This window comes from Pseudophryne corroboree, chromosome 7, assembly GCF_028390025.1.
Source record: "Pseudophryne corroboree isolate aPseCor3 chromosome 7, aPseCor3.hap2, whole genome shotgun sequence".
Taxonomy (NCBI): Eukaryota; Metazoa; Chordata; class Amphibia; order Anura; family Myobatrachidae; genus Pseudophryne; species Pseudophryne corroboree.
The window spans coordinates 357,172,217-357,196,697 of NC_086450.1; the positions used below are offsets into that span (position 1 = coordinate 357,172,217).

At 42.8% G+C, this 24,481-nt stretch overlaps 1 protein-coding gene across 1 annotated transcript in view; it reads right to left on the reverse strand.

The window, feature by feature from the left end:
- VPS35L (VPS35 endosomal protein sorting factor like) overlaps positions 1-24,481 on the reverse strand; it is a 154,104-nt gene that overhangs the window by 90,764 nt on the left and 38,859 nt on the right. The window contains exons 9-21 of the mRNA XM_063934448.1: positions 23,632-23,691; positions 23,338-23,434; positions 14,203-14,250; positions 13,880-13,973; positions 13,720-13,797; positions 11,692-11,814; positions 10,035-10,081; positions 9,770-9,881; positions 8,809-8,925; positions 7,575-7,628; positions 4,398-4,478; positions 1,563-1,625; positions 1,381-1,466 (exon numbers count right to left, since the gene is read on the reverse strand). Coding sequence (XP_063790518.1) covers positions 1,381-1,466; positions 1,563-1,625; positions 4,398-4,478; positions 7,575-7,628; positions 8,809-8,925; positions 9,770-9,881; positions 10,035-10,081; positions 11,692-11,814; positions 13,720-13,797; positions 13,880-13,973; positions 14,203-14,250; positions 23,338-23,434; positions 23,632-23,691 — 1,060 coding nt within the window. The remainder of the gene's footprint in view (positions 1-1,380; positions 1,467-1,562; positions 1,626-4,397; positions 4,479-7,574; positions 7,629-8,808; positions 8,926-9,769; positions 9,882-10,034; positions 10,082-11,691; positions 11,815-13,719; positions 13,798-13,879; positions 13,974-14,202; positions 14,251-23,337; positions 23,435-23,631; positions 23,692-24,481) is intronic.

The window sequence follows — 24,481 nt, forward strand, 5'->3', positions numbered from 1 at the left end:
ATTTCAAAAGAGTGCGCCACACACTAAGCTCTCTTAGTGGCAGGTCCACTAGTGGCCTACACTAACAATCCCCCCAAAAAAAGGCACCAAGGATCAACCAGTGGCGAGACATTTCGTTGAGGCTAAACATAGCCTAACGAGCCTGAAATATCGCATGATAGATCATATCCCCCCTCTACGTAGAGGAGGTGATCGGGGTAAACTGCTCCTGAGGAAGGAATCCTTTTGGATTAATAAATTAGATGTGATAGCACCCAGGGGGCTAAATGAGATGTTACCACTAGCTTGCTTTACTTGAATTAATTTAATATAGTGACGGATTTGCTGCTCCATGTAATTTAAATCTAGTGGTAGTAACTTTGGAAATACAATAACCCTAGTGACCATGAACTTGATCAGCGCTTCCTGTACTCTGTACTGTTTTCTGTAAAACAACCAGTATACTGTTTATAACAACTCTTTAAGTGTCTTGTGATCGATTAATTTATGTTTCATTCGGTATATGTATTTCAGTGTACTGTCACAGTGGTGTTTTAAATCACCATGACAACAAGCGCACGGATGTGCGTTGACGTCATGGGCGGGCGCCCGAACCCGGAAGCTGCATCTGGCGCCGGAGAGCGGGTCCCACACGTGTATGGTGGCGGGTATATAGGTAAGTCACTTGTTTTTATATGCTATTTGTATCCTGACGAAAAACCAGTAAAGGTTTGAAACGTTGACCATAACCTAATGCTTCTGTGATTGTGTCCTGTGTGCCGCTGATGAGAACTTTATATATATATATATATGTATGAACAGTAGAAGCTGAGCAGCGCCAATTAGCGATAACAAATCGTACTAGTATATGGACCAGAGATACCTACCTTCTCTTAAGTTAAGATATTGATTTTTTTACCTACGTTGGTCTTATTAATTTATATCACTTTATAATTGAGTCCTCATATGCTATACTATATACGTTTTTAACAGTATTTTATACGTGTTTGAGATATATTTTGATTTTTTATCTCCGATGATATATATATTTTTTTATTTTTTCCTGTGTGGTTTTGTGTTATATCTTTTATTGGTGCAAATTTTATTGTGATTAAAAAAATTTTTTTTAATTAGAACCTCCTCCTTTAACATTAATTGACACCATTGGTCGCTCTAAAGCATCTTATCTACCATTTCTGATATATATATATTTGTATATATAAAATGGTTGAGTGGTTGAATACATCATGAATATGCAATAGTGTTTGTGAAATGTTCACGTTGGGAAAGCAGAATTTGGACTTCCAACAAATGGGATGAAATGTGGCTGTTGACAAATGTAACAAAGTAAAATAAAATTAAAAGAACCTCAATAAAGAAACTGGCTGATAAATCACTCACCTGATAAAAGTCTCCATGATACACTTGCAAACCTCCACTCTAACACTCTCTTTCTGGAACATATCCAGAAACGGCAGGAATTTCTCCTGGGAGAGTCACATACAATTGTTGTTATAGTAAAGCAAATATCTATACAGCAAAAAATATATATATATTTTAAACAATACAGAATAGGGACTTACCACAGAAAAAAGGACGGAGAAATCATGAAAATGAGCTATAACTTTGGTAATTATAGACTGAAGCTGGAAAGAAACAGACAAAAACAGAATCATAACCAAGAAGTTAAAGTCTAATACTTACATGGAAAAACATTTTAACCAACTTTTTTTTTCTAAAGAAAGTTTTCACAAGAGTCCCTCTGTAATGCAGAATAGGTCAGTAAAACCAAGGAACCAAATGCCTAGCGGTATCCGATCTATAGATCTACACTAAAAAGGTCTGCAGTCAATAGGTCAACAACTAATGGTAGACATGCATTAGGTCGACAGGGCCTAAAGGTCTACATGTAAGAGGAAGACAGTTCAAAAGGTCGACATAACAATGGACAACGCGTTTGTTTTTGTTTCATTTTTCCAAGATTTTCATATTTTACCATCCACGTGGACTACGATTGGTAATAGTAACTTGGGCCAATCGCAGCAGTAGCAGAGCAAGGCACCCTATGTGAGGGGACATGGGTGGTCATTCCGAGTTGATCGCAGCCAGCAACTTTTTGCTGCTGCTGCGATCAACTAGTCCACGCCTATGGGGGAGTGTATTTTAGCTTAGCAGGACTGCGATCGCTTGTGTAGCCCTGCTAAGCTAAAAAAAAATTCAAGCAAAAGAAGACTAGCCTGGACATACTTACCCTGTGCGACGATCTCAGCGATGCTGGGGCCGGCTTTGCCGTCAGACATCCGCCCTCCGTTCTCCTGGACACGCCTGCGTTTTCTTCTCCACCCCCCAAAAACGGTCTCCAACGGTCCGTATCCGCCCAGGTACGCCTTCTGTCAATCTTCTTAGGACACGACGTAACCCGGCGACCCCCGGCGCCGCGCACTGCGGCCGCCGCGCATGCGCATTCCGAACCCGTTCGCACCGCAGCTACAAACCGCTGCGTGCGAACGGGTCTGAATGACTCCCATGGTACACTAATGGGGCTTGTTTGTGGCAGAAAAGTGACAAAACACCCCAAAAAACAAAAAAAAAATTGTGTCTGCCTTTTGTGTCGACTATTTCCATACCTAGCGAGACCATGATAAATGTGAACAAAACAGGTGAAGCCTAGACCTCATAGGACGAGAACCCCTCTTAGTGACTGGTCCCACTGTCACTTGACAACGAATGTAAACATTAATTTCCTATGTCAAGCAGGTGTAACAAATGCACTTAGTTAAAAACGTAAGGGTAAGAAAATTAAGCCTAAGCAATTCTACATAAAGGAAGAAGTACTGTATAATAATATGTGCTATATAAAGATTTGATAAAAAGAGAGCAGCTAGAAATACAAGGCATATCATGCCACCACCATGGGTTTTCAGCCATTTCTCTTCAGTAGTAACATCACTGGTGTGGTCTGTATGTGAATGCATGTACCATGGGGGTAATTCCAAGTTGATCGCAGCAGGATTTTTGATAGCAATTGGGCAAAACCATGTGCACTGCAGGGGGGGACAGATATAACATGTGCAGAGAGAGTTAGATTTGGGTGGGTTATTTTGTTTCTCTGCAGGGTAAATACTGGCTGCTTTATTTTTACACTGCAATTTAGATTGCAGATTGAACTCACCACACCCAAATCTAACTCTCTCTGCACATGTTACATCTGCCCCTCCTGCAGTGCACATGGTTTTGCCCAATTGCTAACAAAAATCCTGCTGCGATCAACTCAGAATTACCCCCCATATACCTCGAGACTTTCTGTCCAACCAACCAAGCAAGCAATTTGCTGTTTGGAACAAAATCTGGTAATGGATGGGAGAAATTAACAATCGAGTATTTGCTCCCAAACGCCGGAAAACGCACAAAAACAATCGTTCACGCAAATTGTTTAAATCTGTTTGATTTAACAAATTTGTCTGAATGACTGTTTTTGTCCATTTTCTGGCATCTGGGAGCAAATGGTCGATTGTCATTTGCCTCCATCCATTACCAGATTTTCATTCTAACCAGCAAATTGGTTTGTTTGGACAGATAATCTTAAGGAGTATGACCAGCTTAAGTAGTATTTCTGTTTACAATGATCTATCACTTCACAGCAGATTAATGCTCTTAGGCAGCTGTTTACCAATGACAAGTCATCAATGTTCTAGATTAGAGTATAAACTTGACACATTTAGATGAGAATAAACCGTCAGAATTACATCGAGCACAGGCAGAGTAATGGGCCCTACACACTGGCAGATCCGCCGCCGAGCTACCCGACGGCGGAGACAGGCGACCCGGCGGCGGTGGGAAGGTGACGGGGGGAGTGAAGTTTCTTCACTCCCCCCGTCACCCGGCTCCATAGCAGTGCATGCTAATATGGACAATCTCGTCCATATTGGCCTGCATGCATAAGCGACGGGGCACCAACGATGAATGAGCGCGGTGCCGCGCATCGTTAATCATTGGTGCCTACACACTACACGATATGAACCGATTCTCGTTCATTAATGAACGAGAATGTTCATATCGTTCAGTATTATCTGCCAGTGTGTAGGGCCCTTAAGGTTAGCTCCAATAAATTTCATTGTTCCTTTATTCCATTAATAAAGGTGTGCGTGACAAGAGCGGAGGCTGGTACTGTGTGAGACTCTTATTACTGGCTACATATTCGTGAACAGGCCACACTTTGGTTCACCACACTGCTGGTGGGTTTATACAGTGCATGCTGAGGGGTGTTAATGTTTTCTCTCTTGACATAAATGTTTGGCTAGTAGTGTTAACACTATTAAAATTAACAATTTAGTATTAACATATTCCAAATTTTGAGCATAATATGAAATTCTGAATACAAAAAAACAAAACAAAAAAACAAAAACAGGAATGAATACCTGTGGGTAGGCTTCCTCAAATGCCCGATCTGGGGTCATATGTTTGATGACGTCAGCCAGGATAGTGTTTACCTCCCTCTTCTGCCGATAGAAAACATAAGGTACATAAATATCACAGCTGCGGCACCAGTTGCACAGTTATATACCAGAAACGGAACACTTATTATTATTACCAGTTATGTATATAGCGCACACATATTCCGCAGCGCTTTACAGAGAATATTTGCTCATTCACATCAGTCCCTGGCCCAGTGGAGCTTACAATCTATATTCCCTATCACATGTACATGCACACACATTCACAATAGGGTTCATTTTTTGTGGAGCCAGTAAATAACCAGTACATTTTTGGATTGTGGGAGGATACCAGAGAATCTGGAGAAAACCCTTGCAAGCAGGTGGAGAATATAAAAACTCCACACAGTTAGGGCCATGGTGGGAATCAAACCCACGACCTCAGTGCTGTGAGGCAGTAATGCTAATCATTACCCCATCTGCACTACCAGAAATCATGTACACGCTCTATATTGCTACAGGCCAAAAGAGAATTAAACCATGCAGGAGGTAACAGAATCATAATGATCTATGATGGCCTACAACCACCAAGTTCAATAGCTGATAGCACCAGAATCATCGCTCTCCTTGCCTGCAATGCATCCTCTCATAAGCCGCCACCTGCCCAACTGTCATATCCTCCTGGATGCCCCAGTGCTTCCTTAAGTTTAGCATAGCCAAGAATTAACTGATTTTTTCCCCCACTTCGGGTGTAGTTTCATTGCTCCTCTCTGTTGGTCATCTCACCTTCCTTTATATTCCCAAGTCTACTGCCTTGGTGTCATTCTTGACTCTGCTCTCTCCTTCACTCCCCACATTCAAACCATCTCTCAATCATGCCGCTACCAGTTTCGAACATCATTTTTTTATTCAAGTATGCCAGCCCTTCTGATAACTCCTCCCTATTCTCCTCTACCCCTCATCCATATACCATTCCCAGTCACCCCACAGCCGTTTACCCTTTCCCCATAGTATGTAAGCTCAATCATCTTGTTTCTCCCTGGAACTATCCAGGTCACCAGTGTTCTGCTCCCTTGTATCCTTCGCCCCTTCATTGACTGACTCGGATTCAGAGGTGTACGCAGTTACATGAGCAGCTGCTATCTCCCTTGCAGGATACTTTTGTAATATATACTAATGGCTAGGCCTCCGTCTTGTGCACAGAGAAGCTCACTACCACATCTCACATCCACTCATCATGTATAAAGGCGGACTGAGCGGCTCTCCTAAGACACAGCTGTGAACAAATTTGCAGTGACTGACTAGTGAACGCCCATAAAACGGTCCCAACACGCCTGCATTTTTATGTGTGCGCTATCGCTATTCAACTGCTGCATGTGCGCAGTGCGGCTTTCGTGCATGTGCAGTGGCAAAAAAAAAATATTGCTCCACTGTGTCAGGCACCAACGGTGCACCTCTGTATCTGACCCCATACACTGGGTACTGAAACCAATTCCCTCCCGAAACTCACCACTGTATGCTCCTGCTATCATCGGCCCGTTCTCCCACCCTTGCTCCTGCGCTCCGACCAGAGCCTGTGGTGTGATGTTAATGTTTTGGTATTTATATTATGTACTTAAGCTTTGGTTTCCCATTATGTATGATATTTATGCTGTTTACCCTGTACTGCACTACGTATAGTTTGTGGCATCTTAGAAATAGAAGATGATGATATTATTATTAATAATAATAATTATTATTCTTTATTATTAATAATAATTATTATAATAATAGTGGCTGTGAACAGAATATCGAAGTGCAGAGCTTGGCTGAAATGTCTTTGTACAGTATGTGTACATTTGTTTTTTAATGGGAAACTACAATACTGCATGAGCTGCTTATGCTTAAAGCATTGGAACTCCTATGACCTAACCAGGTGGGCTGCAGTCACATGTATTTCATGCTGACAAGAGAACAGCTAAAGCGATGTATATCTTCTCATTTCTAAATCCTATGATAGAGGATGGTCTGTGCAAGCTAATACTAAAAGCATCCATTCTTCTAGAACAGTGTTTCCCAAACTCAGTCCTCAAGTATCCCCAACAGTTCATGTTTTCCAGGTCACCTGGCAGTTGAACAGGTGTATTCATTACTCACTGACATTTTAAAAGACCCACAGGTGGAGCAAATGATTTCACTTGCAATCCTGTGAGGAGACCTGGAAAACATGAACTGCTGAGGACCACTGTTCTAGAAGATCAGATAGCTCCCTCACTACCATGCTGCCAAGAGCATATCTATGCCTTAGCACTTGTTAAAAGCTTATTGATTGCTATATTTTCAGGAACATTGACATCATACGCAACTTGTTAGAAAACACGCAGCATAATAACGTTAAATGATGTGTTTTCTTGCTTACAGATTACTGTACTGGTTACAAACTTAACTAAATACATAACTGTGTTTTCTAGCTGTCATTTTCAATTATATTTCTTCGTACTTCTCTTTGGAAAGGTACAGTCGACTCCTGTGCAATAGTATGTATCTCAGGCTGAAGTAGCTAAACACGTTTCCTTTATGACGGAAGTATTTTGCTGAAAAGCACAGAAGAATGCCAGACAGATACAGCAAGGGGCCTGAGTCAAGCGCTATGTCGATATTGGACGTAGTTATGGGATTATTTTCACTGGGCGTATGTCCGACTGTGTTCATACAGAGTCGTAGTTGTGATTACAAGCTCATGCACAGAGAAGTGTATTACAAATGTACAGGGCATTCCTGGCCAGTGACAGGGAGGTGGCTACTCAGATGCAGAGAGATGGTCTGTCTTTTGGCAATGTTCTGAAAGTGCCACTGAAGTGTTAGTGTACTCTGATGCTCACAATAAAGGCACCAATCCACACTGTATGTCAGCGTCTACGGATGCACAGTGGGTGTCTCAGTCCTTGCACATGCGGATACATGGCTGTACACCAGGGAAGGGCTATGTAGCAGCATCTGTATAAAGTCACAGATGTGGGATCAGTAAAAGATACAGACTTGGCCGTATCTAACTCAGAATCAGGCCCTAGATCGGGGAAAATAGAAGATCACTACATGGTATTCTTAACTTTTATTAGCTACAATACAATACAATACAATACAATACTCAAGCAGGCTATACAAGGTCATTTCACTGCTCACCGTAAAATGTCGGCAGGTATATTCAACCCAGACTTCAGCGCAACTGATGTAATCCTAAAACAAACAGCAGATTTTAGTCATTTCTAGCATAGAGAAACCAAATAACGGAAGTGATGGTTCTCTGCTAGGGCCACAACAGAGCACTGCACATTGGGCCTAATTCAGACCTGATTGCAGCAGCAAATTTGTTCTCTAATGGGCAAAACCATGTGCACTGCAGGGGGGGCAGATATAACATCTGCAGCGAGAGTTAGATTTGGGTGTGTTATATTGTTTCTGTGCAGGGTAAATACCGGCTGCTTTATTTTTACACTGCAATTTAGATTTCAGTTTGAACACACCCCACCCAAATCTAACTCTCTCTGCACATGTTATATCTGCCTCCCCTGCAGTGCACATGATTTTACCCATCTGCTAACAAATTTGCTGCTGCGATCAGGTCTGAATAAGGCCCACTGTCAGCAGAGACAAACAGGTAGTAAAACATTTCCACAATGTTATAGTTGAACATACATTTTCCTGCCTGACACACAAGGCTGCACATTATGTGCTAGGATCTTCATGTAAAGACTGTAATCTGTGACTTTCTGTCTATCAGTGTCTAATACAGATACACTTGTACAGCTTGGACTGCAATTCCATTATCTACCAGAGGATGCTGGGACACAGAGCAGTATTGTGAAGGGGCTGCTTGGATCGGACCATAAAACAAGACTGGATAATTGTTCAGGTTACAGATTACAGATCAACAGTCAATAGGTCGATAGGTCGATGTGCATTATGCCGACATGTAAAAAAAAGTCGACAGGTACAAAGGGCCGACACAAGTTTTTATCAACCTCTTTATCATTTACTACCCACATGGACTATGATTGGGAACATTAACCAGTGCTGAGCACAGCGAGCCAGGCGAGGGGACGCAGTACACTAATTGGGGTCACATGTGGTTTAAAATAGTAAATGGCATTCAAAAAAAACCCTAACAACTTGTGTAGACCATTTCCATTGTCGACCTTTTCAGGTGTCTACCTTTTACATGTTGATCTATTGACCCTGTCAACAACTTGCATGTCGACCTATTGACCGAGCTGCTCGTAAAAACCTATTGACAATGATCCACACCCAATTGTTCTGGGGTCTGCCTGCTGACATGGCAGAATAACAAGCAGTGTACTTGGAACAGGCAGACCAGAAGACTCCGACCCATTAATTCGGTATTTTAGAAACAAAATACCTGTGGGACTTTCAACTTCGTGATCACTTTCCAAGCTTCATTTAAAATGTGAAGTCTGTCACTCTCAGGAGGGTCAGCCAGAGCCAAGTTCAGTCCCAAAGAGCGGAAAAGTAGATGCTGAAAAATAAAACCTGCCCTCATTACGTATGCATGAACGCTTCTATTTGATGAAACAAAACTGCTTAAAAGACAACAAAAACGAGGTAAACTGCCAATACTTCAAGGCATAAGCACTGGAATTATGTTTCAAAGGCAGGGTCTACTTTTGTGAATTTGGGAAATAGCACTGTAAAAGCCTTCAAATGTAGTTTATTAGATGCGATAGATGGATCAAACAAAATAGCTGTCTCTTTGTAACGCTCACGTAAATAAGAACTGTAGCTATGGCTTATTTAGGAATATCTAAACTGTGCAGTTCAGTACATAGTCACCCATGCTCAGGGTACCTCTCCCAGGCTAGCAGCCGAAAGAGGTTTAAAAGTAAACTGCATCAATTGCAGACTGTCAAACAAACCGACTGGCTGGATGCGGTGCCCAATCAGTGCTGTCAAAATGCTTACAATACAGTCAGTCTAGGCTGCAGAAACGTCATGTGCAGCGCCAGCGGAGTGATTATCTACCATGATATAAGAGCAATCTCTATGCTCTTTTATAGTTTTCTTCTATTTGTAAAACAGCAGAGATTACATATGAACTAAAACAGAGTTTTCATTTTCAACCTTAGGGAAGGACTTGAAACATGTATGATTTGTTTTTATGGAGATTGATTACACGTCCGTTCTATGAAGCCGGGATTCAGCCACACAAGAAAGATAAGGTCTCCCTTGTAGTATTGCACAGAGAGTATCCTGTCTGGACTTAAATGCATCTGTACATTTTTGGCACTGGTACTGGTCTGAGATCATTCAACTAAATAATTAACTGATAACAAATACAATGTGTGAGTCATAATTAAAGGTACCCTGGGGAAGCCCGACTCATCGCATTCCTTAATCATTCCAATGAAGTCCATTGATCTGGCAGCAATAAACTCTGCCCTGAATGCAGACATCACGGAATTCAGCAGAAGAGCGCTGAGGAGAGGAGACAAGCCAGAAAGGGAGCATTAGATCCACACTGCATAAAAAGCTATAAACCATATGTACAAAGCATTATTACTACTAATATACAAATGCATTTTACATGAAGAGTATGATTGACAAGATGCTTCTTGCTGCGACACTTACTTGTTGCCGAGTTTCCTGCATCTCTCCATCATTTCCATCAGCAGAGCCTGTCCGTTCATTCAAAAATGTATTGATCAGAGAACAATGTGATAAACTCTTGAAACCATTTAATTCATTAACTACTTCACTGACAATTAAATGTAAAAATAAATAAATCTATTTTTAAAAAAGAATTAAGAACATTTATTTATTTTTTCTTTATATTTTATGGGGGAAAAAATATATTGGTGTCCCAATTGTGAAGTAGCATCCTGCCTTCTAGTTGCAACAGACCTCCCCTGGATGGAGACAATAGATCTCCATTAGTATTATCCACCCAACCCCTAATCCCCTAGTGGTGATAATCCGTTGTATAAGCCCCCATACACACCTGCAGTGTAATAGTTTCCTGTTATTGCACTACTCACCCCCATCCCCCCTCAGTGACTGGTCATATTTAAACAATTGTACACTCCCCCAATTCCCCAGAACCAAGGTGCTTTAATTGGGCATTACCACTCCTCCCCCTGTCCCAATACGTCCTCCCTGGGGGTATCACTTACTCCCCCCATAGAGCATTACCCTCTACCACGCGCAGAGTGCAGCATAGCGAGTCCTCCCTGGGGGTATCACTTACTCCCCCCATAGAGCATTACCCTCTACCACGCGCAGAGTGCAGCATAGCGAGTCTTAGGAAGTACTGATTATCAGTCAGATCATTCTAGGTAAAAGATCACTTCTAATAAACACTTGGGGCCGATGCAGGGTGAGTAGAATGCCAGTTTGTGTAGAGTGTTTCTGTGAATTTACACTACATCATTGGTGTAGCTATAATGGTTGCAATTGGCCCCTGGGCCCAGGTGGACTCACACCGCACACCCTGCAGTCATATGATACTTACCTCTCCAGAGTACCGCATTGGCTAGTGAAGCACACAGAAAACCATGGGAAATTGGTACGAGCACCATGTTCCCAGAGACCCGCGCATGTGCAGTAGACTCTGACACATGCCAGTCTACTGCACTGCAAGAGAGGAGGGAGCCTGCACGTGGGCCCTAAATATCCCCTGAACTACATGTACAGAATGCAAAGGAACCTATGTGAACACACAAGTATTTTATACAAATGAAGCATTACAATCACAGGCAGAACGAAGGTATCAAATTTCAATTAGGGCATGTTTATGCAAATAAGGTTCATGCAAGCCAGTAAGTAAATGTATATACACCTGTTCGGAGGTGAATACTCTGAACCTACTATGAGGCATGTGCAATTACACACTGATGATGAGGACATGAGGTAAAGTAGGCGCATATGCAGCCGATGCACAGGTGTACACATCTCAAGCCCTGTACTGCTATGCATATGTGCAGAAATATGCCGGTTTCCAGTGCAGCTGAATTTATTACCGTTTTGCTGCCAACTCTGCAACGGTCCCTTGGTATGTATGTCTGTCTTTCATTTACAGGTTTATTTTTCAGCTTTTGAGGCCAAATATACATTCTGGGACGCAAATGTGAAAAATGGAAACACCCCCACTCCCCAGGACCATGGAAACCATGTTTGCCTCTAAGTGGCCCTACGTCCTTCAGGGATGGCTATAAACCTCGTACAACAATACTATTATGCAAGTAAATCATACAAAATATTGTACTGAACGGCACAAACCGGTCTTTACCTCTGGAGCACGATAGGCAATGCACCGCAACATCCAGTCTATGGCAGGAGAGTACAGCGTGAGGTAAATTGGTATCTCCACAGCTTGCACCGCCAGCTGGTTCTGCACCGTGTCACTGTGAATCTGAAAGATGGATGACGGCACAATACAATGGTGGAAAGAGTAATAAGTAACAATAGGAAAATAAACTGTAAATATAATCCTTCTCTGTAGCCAGCCAATTGCGGAAGGATGAGACTAAGACTGGGTACACAATACGTCGACTTGACGGCGGACCTACCATCCTGTCAACAGAGCGGTTGATTCTGGTAAGCACTTACCAATCAGCTGCTCGATATGTCACATCTCAGCTGGGCAGGCATATGAATTGGCCCACCCAGCTGTGACGTCAGTTCCTGCAGCTAGTGTACGGGTTGGTGGCGGACCACATTATCACACAGCCAGATGTGCCGATATATCGGACGTCAGCTGTGCTGCAGAGCCAATGCGATATGTCTGTGAACTACGTAGTTTAGAGCCATATCGGGTGCACACACCTGCCAACCCGATAGCAATATATTGTCCATTCGCTTGAGAGGACAAGATATCGCCCAATGTGTAACCAGCATTGTGGCCCAATTCTGATTTGGAAGCAAAACAAAAAAGTAACTATGCACCTGGGCAAAACCATGCTGCAGTGCAGGTGGGGCAGATGTAACATGTGCAGAGAGTTAGACTTAGGTAGGGTGTGTCCAAACTGAAATCTAAATTGTAGTGTAAAAATAAAGCTGTCTAACATTTGTGGGCTACATGTAAAAGCAGCCAGTATTTACCCTGCACAGAGAAAATATAAATGTATTTGCAATCCTTGCATGGCAACATGGTTTGTTCCATATACAAAGTTATGTGATTTTTTTTTTTTTGCTTTAGTTCCATATCAGAATCATTCGCCTAGAGCAATAAGTAAAAAAAGTTACTGTATAAATCCTTTACAGTGTGCAGCAGTTTATTGGCAGACTGCTTACATACCTCACTATAGAGTAATGCTCTTTGTTATTGGTCATATAAGGCCATAAAACATGGGTCTTCAACCTGCTGCCCTCCAGCTGCTGCGGAACTACACATCCCAGCATGCCCTGCCTCAGTTTTAAGAAGCCTTAATAGCAAAACTGTGGAAGGGCATGCTGGGATGTGTAGTTCCACAACAGCTGGTGGGCCACAGGTTGAAGACCCATGCTGTAAAACAGGCCTGGCCAACCTGTGGCTCTCCAGCTGTTTAAAAACTACAAGTCCCATCATGCTTTGCCAATTGTTTTGCTATTAGGGAATGCTAAAACTGTGGCAGGGCATGCTGGGATGTGTAGTTTCACAACATCTGGAGAGCCACAGGTTGGCCAGGCCTGCTGTAAAAGGACTCCTCTTGCAGCATTTCTAAATCCAACTGGTTTAAGCACAGTGATCAGTGTGAATAGCCGGAATGGATTTCCTGTAAGGTATTATCTGCAGGGGTCTTGGAAATTCTCTCAATCTGGGAGGGATATATTACGCATCATTGTGGATGCGATACATCCAGCCAGTTATCGGGTACATACCATTGTTCATAACACCAGTATGTACCTAGAAATGTAATTAAAATCACAAAGGACAGCTCTCCCAATATGCTGCAGAGGACGCTGGGAAGTATCCGATTAGAGCCCACTCAGAAGAAATGTGAAAAGAAGCCCATAGGCTTCTGTTAGGCAATGCCTACGGGGTCCAAGATCCGGAATGGTACATACGGTAAAGTGGACAAAACTCAGAAAACTGCATTTTCAGAGTTTTGCCCACATTTCCAGGTTTAGTACATCCTGCCCTCTAACAGTATTTCATTGAGAACAACTACAGTTAGAGGATACCGGATGCTTATATGAGCTAGGTGCTAGAAAACAGGATATCAGCTGAAATATAGAGAACGATGACACTAAACTATTCAGTGTTTAATATCAGGGGATGAGGTTTATAAACAAACCACACTTCATACAGAGGACATGAACCGGCTTTATTTCTTACTTGTTTGAATGTGAGCAAGAAGTCAAAAAAGTTCTGGTTGAGATGTTCCTTGATGTGTGGAGCCACTTCCATGCCAACCTAGAACACAGCACACACGGCACTTTATATGTCTGCAGGGTGCCTCACATACACTGCCATGTGTTATTACTGCGGCTCTTACCCTACAGAGATAAGCCTGGGCGTACACTGACACAAGGGGGTCCCCAATGCCTTTGATCATAGATGTTAGTCGAGGAAGACTCTCTGATATCCCACTATAAAAGATGAAGCAGTCACACTCAGAACATACAGTAATTCTTATCCCATTAATATTTTCTCTATTACTATATATTGCACTAGAAAGGTACTGCGGCTTATAAAGGGACTGTTCTAGTGACATCTGAAGGTGATCTTTAATCATGTCTTAGCATAGAAAGTGTTATCAAATGATGAGGAGCAAACCCAAGGTTCCACCATACGTACATAATGACTTAATATCCTTACGTTTTAGAGAGAAACTTGTTGCATTTTAGTATTGCTGCCTCCACATAGCTGGAAATTACGTGGGTTAAGGATACAAAAGAATCTGTTAGGACATAACAAAATAATAGATGTGCAATGTGGAAAACTGCTGCCTTGGGGTCTGTTGAGCTTGAACTTGAAATTTTGGGTGCTTCACTGAACTGGGCCTAATTCAAGGTTGCTCGTAAAAGCAAAATCTTCCTCTAATGGGCAAAACCATATGCATTGCAGGAGGGGCAGATACAACATGTGCAGAGAGAGTTAGATTTGGGTGTGGTATGTTCAAACTGAAATCTAAACTGCAGTGTAAAAATAAAGCAGCCAGTATTTACCCTGCACAGAAACAAAATAACCCACCCAAATCTAAATCTCTCTGCACGTTATTTCTGCCCCACTGCAGTGCAACATGGTTTTGCCCACTGGAGACAGATTTTGCTTTTACGAACAACCTTGAATTAGGCCCATAGTGCCAGTTCAGTGAAGCACCCAAAATTTCAAGTTCAAGCTCAACAGACCCCAAGGCAGCAGTTTTCCAGCTCCACTTTCTGTTCTAGTGTACTCTTCATCATCGCAGGAGGAAATGGGTCTCTTATTTTATTGAATCCAAGAGGTGCCAATACAGGTTGAGTATCCCATATCCATATATTCCGAAATACGGAATATTCCGAAATACGGACTTTTTTGAGTGAGAGCGAGATAGTGAAACCTTTGTTTTTTGATGTCTCAATGTACACAAACTTTGTTTAATACACAAAGTTATTAAAAATATTGTATTAAATGACCTTCAGGCTGTGTGTATAAGGTGTATATGAAACATAAATTAATTGTGTGAATGTACACACACTTTGTTTAATGCACAAAGTTATAAAAAATATTGGCTAAATGACCTTCAGGCTGTGTGTATAAGGTGTATATGTAACATAAATGCATTCTGTGCTTAGATTTAGGTCCCATCACCATGATATCTCATTATGGTATGCAATTATTCCAAAATACGGAAAAATCCCATATCCAAAATACCTCTGGTCCCAAGCATTTTGGATAAGGGAGACTCAACCTGTGTAGGGCCTGATTCGTGGACTGACTCCTCTACTCATCAGAAGGGCCACTGCCTTGATCTAGCATTCACCAGACTATGATCAGTTTTCAGTGGCAAACGCAGGATTTTCATGGGGGGGTTTCCGTACGTATGTACGATTTATAATATTATATATATATATATATATATATATATATATACTGTGTGTACGTGTATCTATCTCTCTCCCTCTCTCTCTCTGTATATATAGACTTAAGTGCCTGGCGCGATGCTGTTTCTGCCGCACTAAGGGCAAAAAACAGAATTATGGCAGTAGTTTTGTCGGACTTCTGCTTGCAAGAACATTGCGATGAATTGAATAGCTTCGGGAACTCCTTCCCAGTGCTATTCAATTCACGTAGAATTGAATCAAACCCATTGAGAGGTGCAGCTATTTTTTGCTAGAAGCACAGAATAAGGGTATATTGTTAAAAAGGAAAAAAAAATATATATATGTGTATATAAATTTAATGTGGTTCGGCTCTCCCTGTTTAGCAAATACTCGTCCGGGTGCCCTCACAATACATGTGAAGGTAATGGGTCCAGGTGCGGCACTCACAGACTTACAAACTGAGACTTAGGCAGGCGTATATAGTAACGTTTCAGTGCCTATTTATTCACATCACGGCATTTACATCAGACATGTCTGACTATATACGCCTATGCCTATATACGCCTGCCTAAGTCTCAGTTTGTAAGTCTGTGAGTGCCGCACCTGGACCCATTACCTCTATATATGTGTGTGTGTGTTCACACACACATACTTATGTACACATACACACAGCATACATTCTAGTGTGCACAGTAACAGCCGGATGTCCCGACTGAGTCCCTGTAGAACTGCCGCAACCCAGCAGCAAAGTGCCTCCGGACCGAAGGGTCCCATCGAACGGGGGGGGGGGGGGGGGGGGGGGGGGAATACTGGAAGGAGACAGGCTGCCAGAACAGAGAAAGCGACAGAGTCAGATGGCAGATCACAGACTAGTACTGTGAGTGGGGATATACACCTTGGGCGACCGCCCTTTCTTCCACAGCAACTAGTCATTACTCTGGACTAATTAACACGCATGTGAGTAGATAGAAATTTATTATACTGGTATAATAACTGAAGTTAAACACTTCTTCCCTGGTAACACTTCCATTTAAACTACGGACAAAATAACTTTAATCTATTTTTTGCTGAATTTTCCATCATACAGACTGCAAGCCACTGATCACGAACAGATTGTGACAGTATAATCAGCTGTTTTAATGTGCATATATACATTGCAAATTTACATATGGTCATCGAGTTGCTGTAGAAAGAGTTTTTTAAAACTGATGTCAGAATTTTATTAGGGTGTTTTCTATTTTAATAAACATTGTTTGATTATTGCACATTGTGATTGGACAGCACTTCCTTCTGTTTTCAAATTTACACAGCATACATATTATACAAACACACACCAGACAGAAACAGACACACTTATAGCATACATACTCACTGTAGACACACACACAGCATACATACACACATATAGCCTACATACACACATATAGCCTACATACACACATATAGCATACATACACACACATATAGCCTACATACACACACAGAATACACACACACATATAGCATACATACTCACTGTAGACACACACACACACATACACATATATAGCATACACACACACACACAGCACACACATGCATACATACTGTACACAATACTGCAGTACAGACACACACTAATACACACATACACAGCATACATACACTGATACACACAAACACAAAGATAGCATACATATACACACAGCCACATACATACTTTTCCAAGTGAAACATCACACACATCCCCCACCCACAAACAGGCGAGTGAGTGCCTCACTCGTTCAGCATAAGTAAGCAAGCCCCGGCATATGACACACCCACCTCTCCTGCTCAGCTGCAGAGGACTGAGGACTTTAATATATTCACTGCCAGCTCTCTTGTAAAGCCCCATGTGAGAACTGCCTGGGAGGAGCTGCATGCTGTCTCTGCAGCTAGCTCCCCCTACTTTCAGCCAGCGGCCAGCCCATCAGCCTGCCTCAACGTAATAGGAGGCAGCTGCTGGGAGCCGCAGTCTGCCTGAGGCTACTTTAAAAAGAATAATAATAATCGGTCAGCTGCACAGACGGATCGGCGGGCAGGGGTGGGGGGGTTCTAGGTACTCAGAACCCCCCCCCCCCCCCCACCGCGCATGCGCGTATGGTTTCTGACTTCACTAACACCCCTTTCCCTCTCTCAGATCACAAACTTATCACCTGCATGCTCTCCACCATTACTTCATACTCAGAGTCACTGAAGTCCTCTAGTCCTCCTCAAACCCGCAGAAATATTAACACAATTAATTTTCAAGAACTGTCCACCTCTCTGCAACAATTGCTCTCACCTATTTCTGCATTTACTTCTCCTGAGACTGCTGTATCACACCTGAGCCAGACTCTAGAAATAGCCCTTGACCAAGTGGCTCCAGCTACCACACTCCACGTAGGTCAAGATGTCAACCTTGGCACTCTAAATGAACCAGACACCTACAAAAACTCTCACACAAAGCTGAACGTCAGTGGCGTAAATATCGTATTCCTAGCGACTTTCTCACATATAAGACTGTCTACCACTCTTATCGTAATGCCCTAGACTCTGCCAAACAAACATATTTCCAAACTCTCATCTCTGCTCAAGCCTCTAACCCCAAATGACTTTTTAATACATTTAAATAACTTCTGAACCCTCCCTCACTCAACCCACCAGCCACTATCAAGGCGCAAGATCTTGCTTCCTACTTCAAGGACAAGATTGAGGAGATCCGAGATGAAATGGTATGCTCTTCCTCAGCTAGTGACCTGCTCAATTCTCTACCTGAACCCTCTGGCACACTCTCCTCATTTGATCCCACAAGTGTAGATGAAGTGTCAACACTCTTCTCAGCCTGCTATTCTACTACCTCTCCTTTTGAACCTATACCCTCGCAAGTAAGTAAATCTCTGTCTCCTGTGCACATCCCAACCTTAACTAACATCTGTAATCTCTCTCTCTCTCTCTCTCTCTACTGGTATCTTTCCTTCACTTGTCAAGCATGCACGGATTACTCCCATTCTGAAAAAACAAAATTCTTACCCTAATACTCTCTCAAACTACCGTCCCATCTCTCAGCTGCAATGCCTTTCCAAGCTACTTGAGAGACTTGCCTACACTCGCCTCACACACTTTCTTAAAACACACAATTTATTTGACCCACTTCAGTCAGGTTTTCGTTCCCAGCACTCCACAGAGACAGCACTGACTAAAGTAGTGAATGATCTAGTCCAGGCCTGGCCAACCTGTGGCTCTCCAGATGTTGTGAAACTACACATCCCAGCATGCCTTGCCACAGATTTAGCATTCCCTAATAGCAAAACTGTGGCAAAGCATGATGGGACTTGTAGTTTTACAACAGCTGGAGAGCCACAGGTTGGCCAGGCCTGATCTAGTCACTGCAAAGTCCAACGGCCATTACTTACTACTTATTCTTCTAGATCTCTCTGCTGCCTTTGACACAGTTGACCATTTTCTTCTCATACAAACACTACAATCCCTGGGTCTTAAAGACACAGTCCTCTCTTGGTTCCTATCCTACCTATCTAACCGCTCCTTCAGTATTCGCTTCTCTGAATCCACCTGCTCTTCGCTACCTCTTTCAGTTGGAGCACCACAAGGTCCGGTCTTAGGTCCCCTGCTTTTCTCAATCTATACCTCCTCTCTTGGTAAACGAATCAGCTCTTTTGGATTTCAGTATCATCTGTACGCAGATGATACATACTCGAATCTACCAATCCTCCCCAGATTTGTCACCATCTGTATTGGTCGGGGTCACTGAATGCCTTTCTGCTGTTTCATCTTGGATGTCATCTCGCCACCTCAAACTTAATATTTCCAAAACAAAGCTACTTATATTTCCACCGGCCAATAGTAGTTACCAACCCGATATCTCTATCACTGTTGAGAACTCAACAATCCTACCCCACAAGCTCGCTGCCTAGGTGTCATACTTAACTCAGAACTGTCCTTTGCTCCCCACATTTTATCTGTCTCAAGATCTACATGCATCTAAAAAAACATATCCAAAATACGACCATACCTTACACAAGACACTGCAAAAACTGTAATCCATGCTCTCATTATCTCCCGCATTGATTATTGCAATAGTCTTCTTACTAGTCTTACCAAAAAGAGGCTCTCACCACTACAATCCATTCTGAATGCAGCTGCGAGGCTAATCTTCCTTGCTAGATGTTCATCGTCTGCAGATCCACTCTGTCAGTCCCTCCATTGGTTAACTGTATTCTACCGTATTCAATATAAAATACTTTTACTCACACATAAGGCCATTAACCATACTACACCAATGTACATCTCTTCGCTTATCTCAAAATATCTCCCAACCCGACCTATCTGATCTTCACAAGATCTACGTCTCTCATCCACACTCTTTATTTGCTCCCATGCACGATTGCAGGACTTCCTTCGGGCTGCACCCACTCTGTGGAATACCCTACCACACACAATAAGACACTCCCCTAGTCTCCAAACATTCCCTGAAAACTCACCTCTTCAGGCTAGCTTATCACATTCCAGATCCGCTCACTCAACCTTCATAAGCTTTCCTATCTGATTATATCCCCACTGTACCAGTGACGTGCGGTGAGGTCACAGGTTGGGGAGGCACTGGCAGCTAACAAGCCCCCCGCCCCCCCCCCTGAAAAAAAAAAAAGTGTGGTCCCCCAACACACTAGTAAAACCAGCACTAGGCAGAACCAGCCAGGGGGAGTAATGCCATAGCAGGGGAGACGCTCAGTGTGGGGTCCCCCTGCCATTGCATTAATCTGCCCCCCAGCCAGTCAGCCCAGGGTTGGAATTCCTCGGAAAGTGGGAACCCCAAAAAATTAAAATGGGGCCCCCCCTCCCGAGCAGTAACCAGCACTGGGCTGATAGCCCAGTGCTATGCCCCGCACCCCTGGTGGCGGTGGGTGCGGGGTTCATTGTGTGTTAATAGTGTTCTTTACAGGTGGCCTACAAGTCCCAGTAAGCCTGCCCCAGCATGCTGGTACTTGGAGAACCACAAGTGCCAGCATGCCCGGACACAAAGGGCCTGCTGGCACCTGTAGTCCACCTGCAAAGAATAGTAATATTGTTCTTTACAGGTAGCCTACAGGTCCCAGCAAGCCTGCCCCAGCATGCTGGCACTTGGAGAACCACAAGTGCCAGCATGCCCGGACATAAAGTGCCCGCTGGCACCTGTAAAGAAAATATTAAAATAAAAACACCACACAAGTCTTGAAAATAAGCTTTATTAAACTGGGTCTTCACCTGGGGGCGGCGGCCTTTAAGCTCTTTTGCGTGGCCGCCGCCTTCCCAGGGCTTCCGGCGTCTTCACCTGGGGGGGCGCCACCTCCCCAGGGCTTCCAGCGTCTTCACCTGGTGGGCGGCGGCTGCTAAGCTCTTTTGCATAGCCGCCGCCCAGCCAGGACTTCCGGCGTCTTCATTCTTCAGGAGCTCTTCACAGCTCCTCCTCCGCCGTCGGACTGATTCTCCTCCGCCTCGCGCTGACTTATATAAGTCAGCCGGAGGGGGTGGGGCGATGACGCGGCGAGCCGTGATTGGCTCGCGGCGGCCATCTTGAATTTCAAAAATGACGCTGAGGCGCCATTTTTGAAACTGGAACCGCTCCGCTGCCAAACTCTGCAGGATAAAGGTAATTTCCGCCGCCGCACCGCCGCCGCACGCTCCACCGCCGCATCCCGCCGCCCGCACCATCGCCGCATCCAGCCGCCCGCACCTCCTCCGCCAGCGTCGCCCACACAGTGATTGACAGCGGATCCAGTGACGGATCCGCTGGCCAATCACTGTGGCCTCACTGACAGGGATGTGCTTTCATAGGTTGAAAGCACGTCCCTGATGGAAAGCGGCACCACTAATGGTGCCGCTTTCCCATATATTTTCAATGGGCTTTTACAGCCCATGGCTAGTCCCCGCCCGTGCCCACCCCCCGCTCCCCATACTTTCCCCAGTGACAACGGGAGGCACCACGATCGGTGCCTCCCAAACACATATACAAAACAGCAACGATAAGAATAATATTAAGAAGATACATATGGCACAGAATGTGTGTCATATGCATCTTCTTTATATTATCTTAATCATTATGACAGGGGAGGCACTGCCTCCCCTGACTGCACGTCCCTGTACTGTACATTCCACACATATCCTCCACATATTTTCTCTTTCTTCACTTTCCCTTCTTTCTGACCAGGGTTCATCATTGCTGTGATGTGATATCATGCAACCCACCTAGAACCTTTGCAATCCAGTGGACAAATATGCAATAGATAGTGCCTCTCCTTGTGTATCAATGCCTATTTCCCTATAGATTGTAAGCTTGCGAGCAGGGCCTTCCTACCTCTGACTGTGTTTATTACCCAGTTTTGTTGTATCATTGTGTCCAATTGTAAAGCGTAACGGAATTTGCTGCGCTATATAAGAAACTGTTAATAAATAAATAAATAAATAAATAAATAAATAAATAAAGTAAAGCAAAAAGAGCAAGCAACTGGGCAAAGCCATGTTGCACTGCGGGGGCAGATATAACATGTGCAAAGTGTTAGATTTGGGTGGGGTGTGTTCAAACTGAAGTCTAATTTGTAGTGTAAAAATAAAGCTAATATTTGTGGGCTACATGCAAAAGCAGCTAGTATTTACCCTGAACAGAGAAAATATATTGTATTTGACCCCCTTACATGGCAACATGGTTTGTTCCAGACACAGTTACTTGCTTTTTTGCTTTACTTGTGTACACACGGTGAGATAAATCTGTGAGATTTTGACTATATAGTCAAAATCTTATGAAAAGTTAGTGCATATCTCATGGTGCTAGGCAGCTTGAGATACAGATTCGATCCCGATGCGCGCTCCCGTGGGTCTGTATCGTAAGGCTAGATAGACTGTGTAGGCAAGTCAATCTTGACTATCTAGTGTACAATCTAGTACAAAGTATAGTCAAAATTGGCACTTAGTCAAAATCGTACATAGACAAAATCTCAAGCACAGATAGTCAAAATCTGTACAATCTGTGCTATCTGGGCTCTAGGGGAGTTCAAGGGAAATCACATAGTCAAAATCAAACATAGCCGGGATCTCACTGTGTACACACATTACAAACATGAATCAGGCCCATAGGCCCCTCTAATGCTGTTACTCTACAGCTCACATAAAGGTAAAAATCAATTGCTGGGAGTTTAACCTGAAGAACATGATATATCTGAGGAGTGGGTAAATAGAGTTGAGTAAAATAAAGACGTTATATGTACACACTTGCATTGCCCCAAAAGATTCAGCTGAAAAGCTGCGGAAAATCACAACCCAAAATAGTATGTAGAACAGAAACTCCTTCGCCTGCACACTAAGGCACAAGAAAATGTCTGGAGAATTTCTAGAAGTTCTTTAAATTGCACCTGTGCACACAATGAAGTCGCAGACTACAAAAACGCAAGAAACACACAGCACAAGCGTAACCAATAGGCATACTGTATATGTGAGCAGTTCCAATATAACCCCATTAACCACATTTACTAATAAGGGTACATGCTAAAATAGGCCAGTCACTCCAATGGAAGAGTGATAAATAAACAACAATACTAATTTTTCTAGCCATAAAGTAGTTCAAATTAATAATGTAAGGGTCATCCTTTATTTCTCTATCATCTTCAAGAATGACATCAACAAATACAAGTTACCACTCTCTATGCAGGTTTTACCGGCGAGCAGGATTCATCTGCCCCTCCTCTGGGACCAGTCCTGCGTCCTTTTTACCTCCCACTTCATATGTTCCTCCCCTCAGCTCTCCCTTCATTCTTTCTCTACCCCACTCACAGCATCCTCTCCCCGCCACTGTTTCTATGGTCACCTTCCTACCAAGAGAACGCTTCTACGTAGCCATCAATTTAATCTAAAAGCACGTTATCAATGTAATAAAGGATACAATCTTGGTACAAGCTCCCGTATAGAAGCAATCTTGAAAAACCAGTTTAAACAAGTCTCCTTGGCAGTGTCATTTACATTATCCGGGGTGAAATTTGCTGTTAGAAGTAACAATTAAGAAAAAAAAATTACAAATAATTCATAGAAATTAAAAGTACAATAATCAGAGTAAATAAAATGTTCCTTGGATGCTTTTTCATTGAAGCAGAAAAGCAACAAAATAACGAGAAATATTAGAGACATTAAAAACACATTTGCAGTCATAAAATAATAAAAAGTATTACTTCAACATTACCAGGCAGAGCTGTCCGGTTATCCATACACATTGACAAAATACGCTCATAGACAAGTTTACCTATAAGAAAATAGCATTACAAATAGATCTTAATATTCCAGAATAGAAATAAATCATTTGTAAATTATTCAGTATTATTTATGTCTCTAAACTGTAACTCTGTATATTATTTACATCTGCACAAGCAATAGAAGTGTACTGTATGTGCATGGTGAAAGTGTTCCTTAGGGGCGGAAGAACATGAAAGGAATTCTTCCTGCAGGCTACCTCAGGCTTTATTGTATTACAGGTTGAGAATCCCTTATCCAAATTGCTTGGGACCAGAAGTATTCTGGATATCGGATTTTTCCGTATTTTGGAATAATTGCATACCATAATGGGATATCATGGCGATGGGTCCCAAGTCTAAGCACAGAATGCATTTATGTTTCATATACACCTTATACACACAGCCTGAAAGTAATTTTAGACAATATTTGTAAACATTTTGTGCATTAAACAAAGTGTGTGTACATACACACAATTCATTTATGTTTCATGCACACCTTATACACACAGCCTGAAGGTCATTTAATACAATATTTTTAATAACTGTGTGTATTAAACAAAGTTTGTGTACATTGAGCCATCAGAAAACGAAAACCTCCGTATTTCGGAATATTTGGATATGGGATACTCAACCTGTAATACAGTAAGTGGCAGAAATCATATATTGTGAGTTTAACCTTAGGAAAATAATTTATCGGTGGAGGGGGGCATGCCAGTGTCAGTCTATGTAACCATTGCTGTGTCAATCTGTGTGTATGTTTCAGGAGAGTATTTTTAATGCATTAAATTGACGACAAAGGTT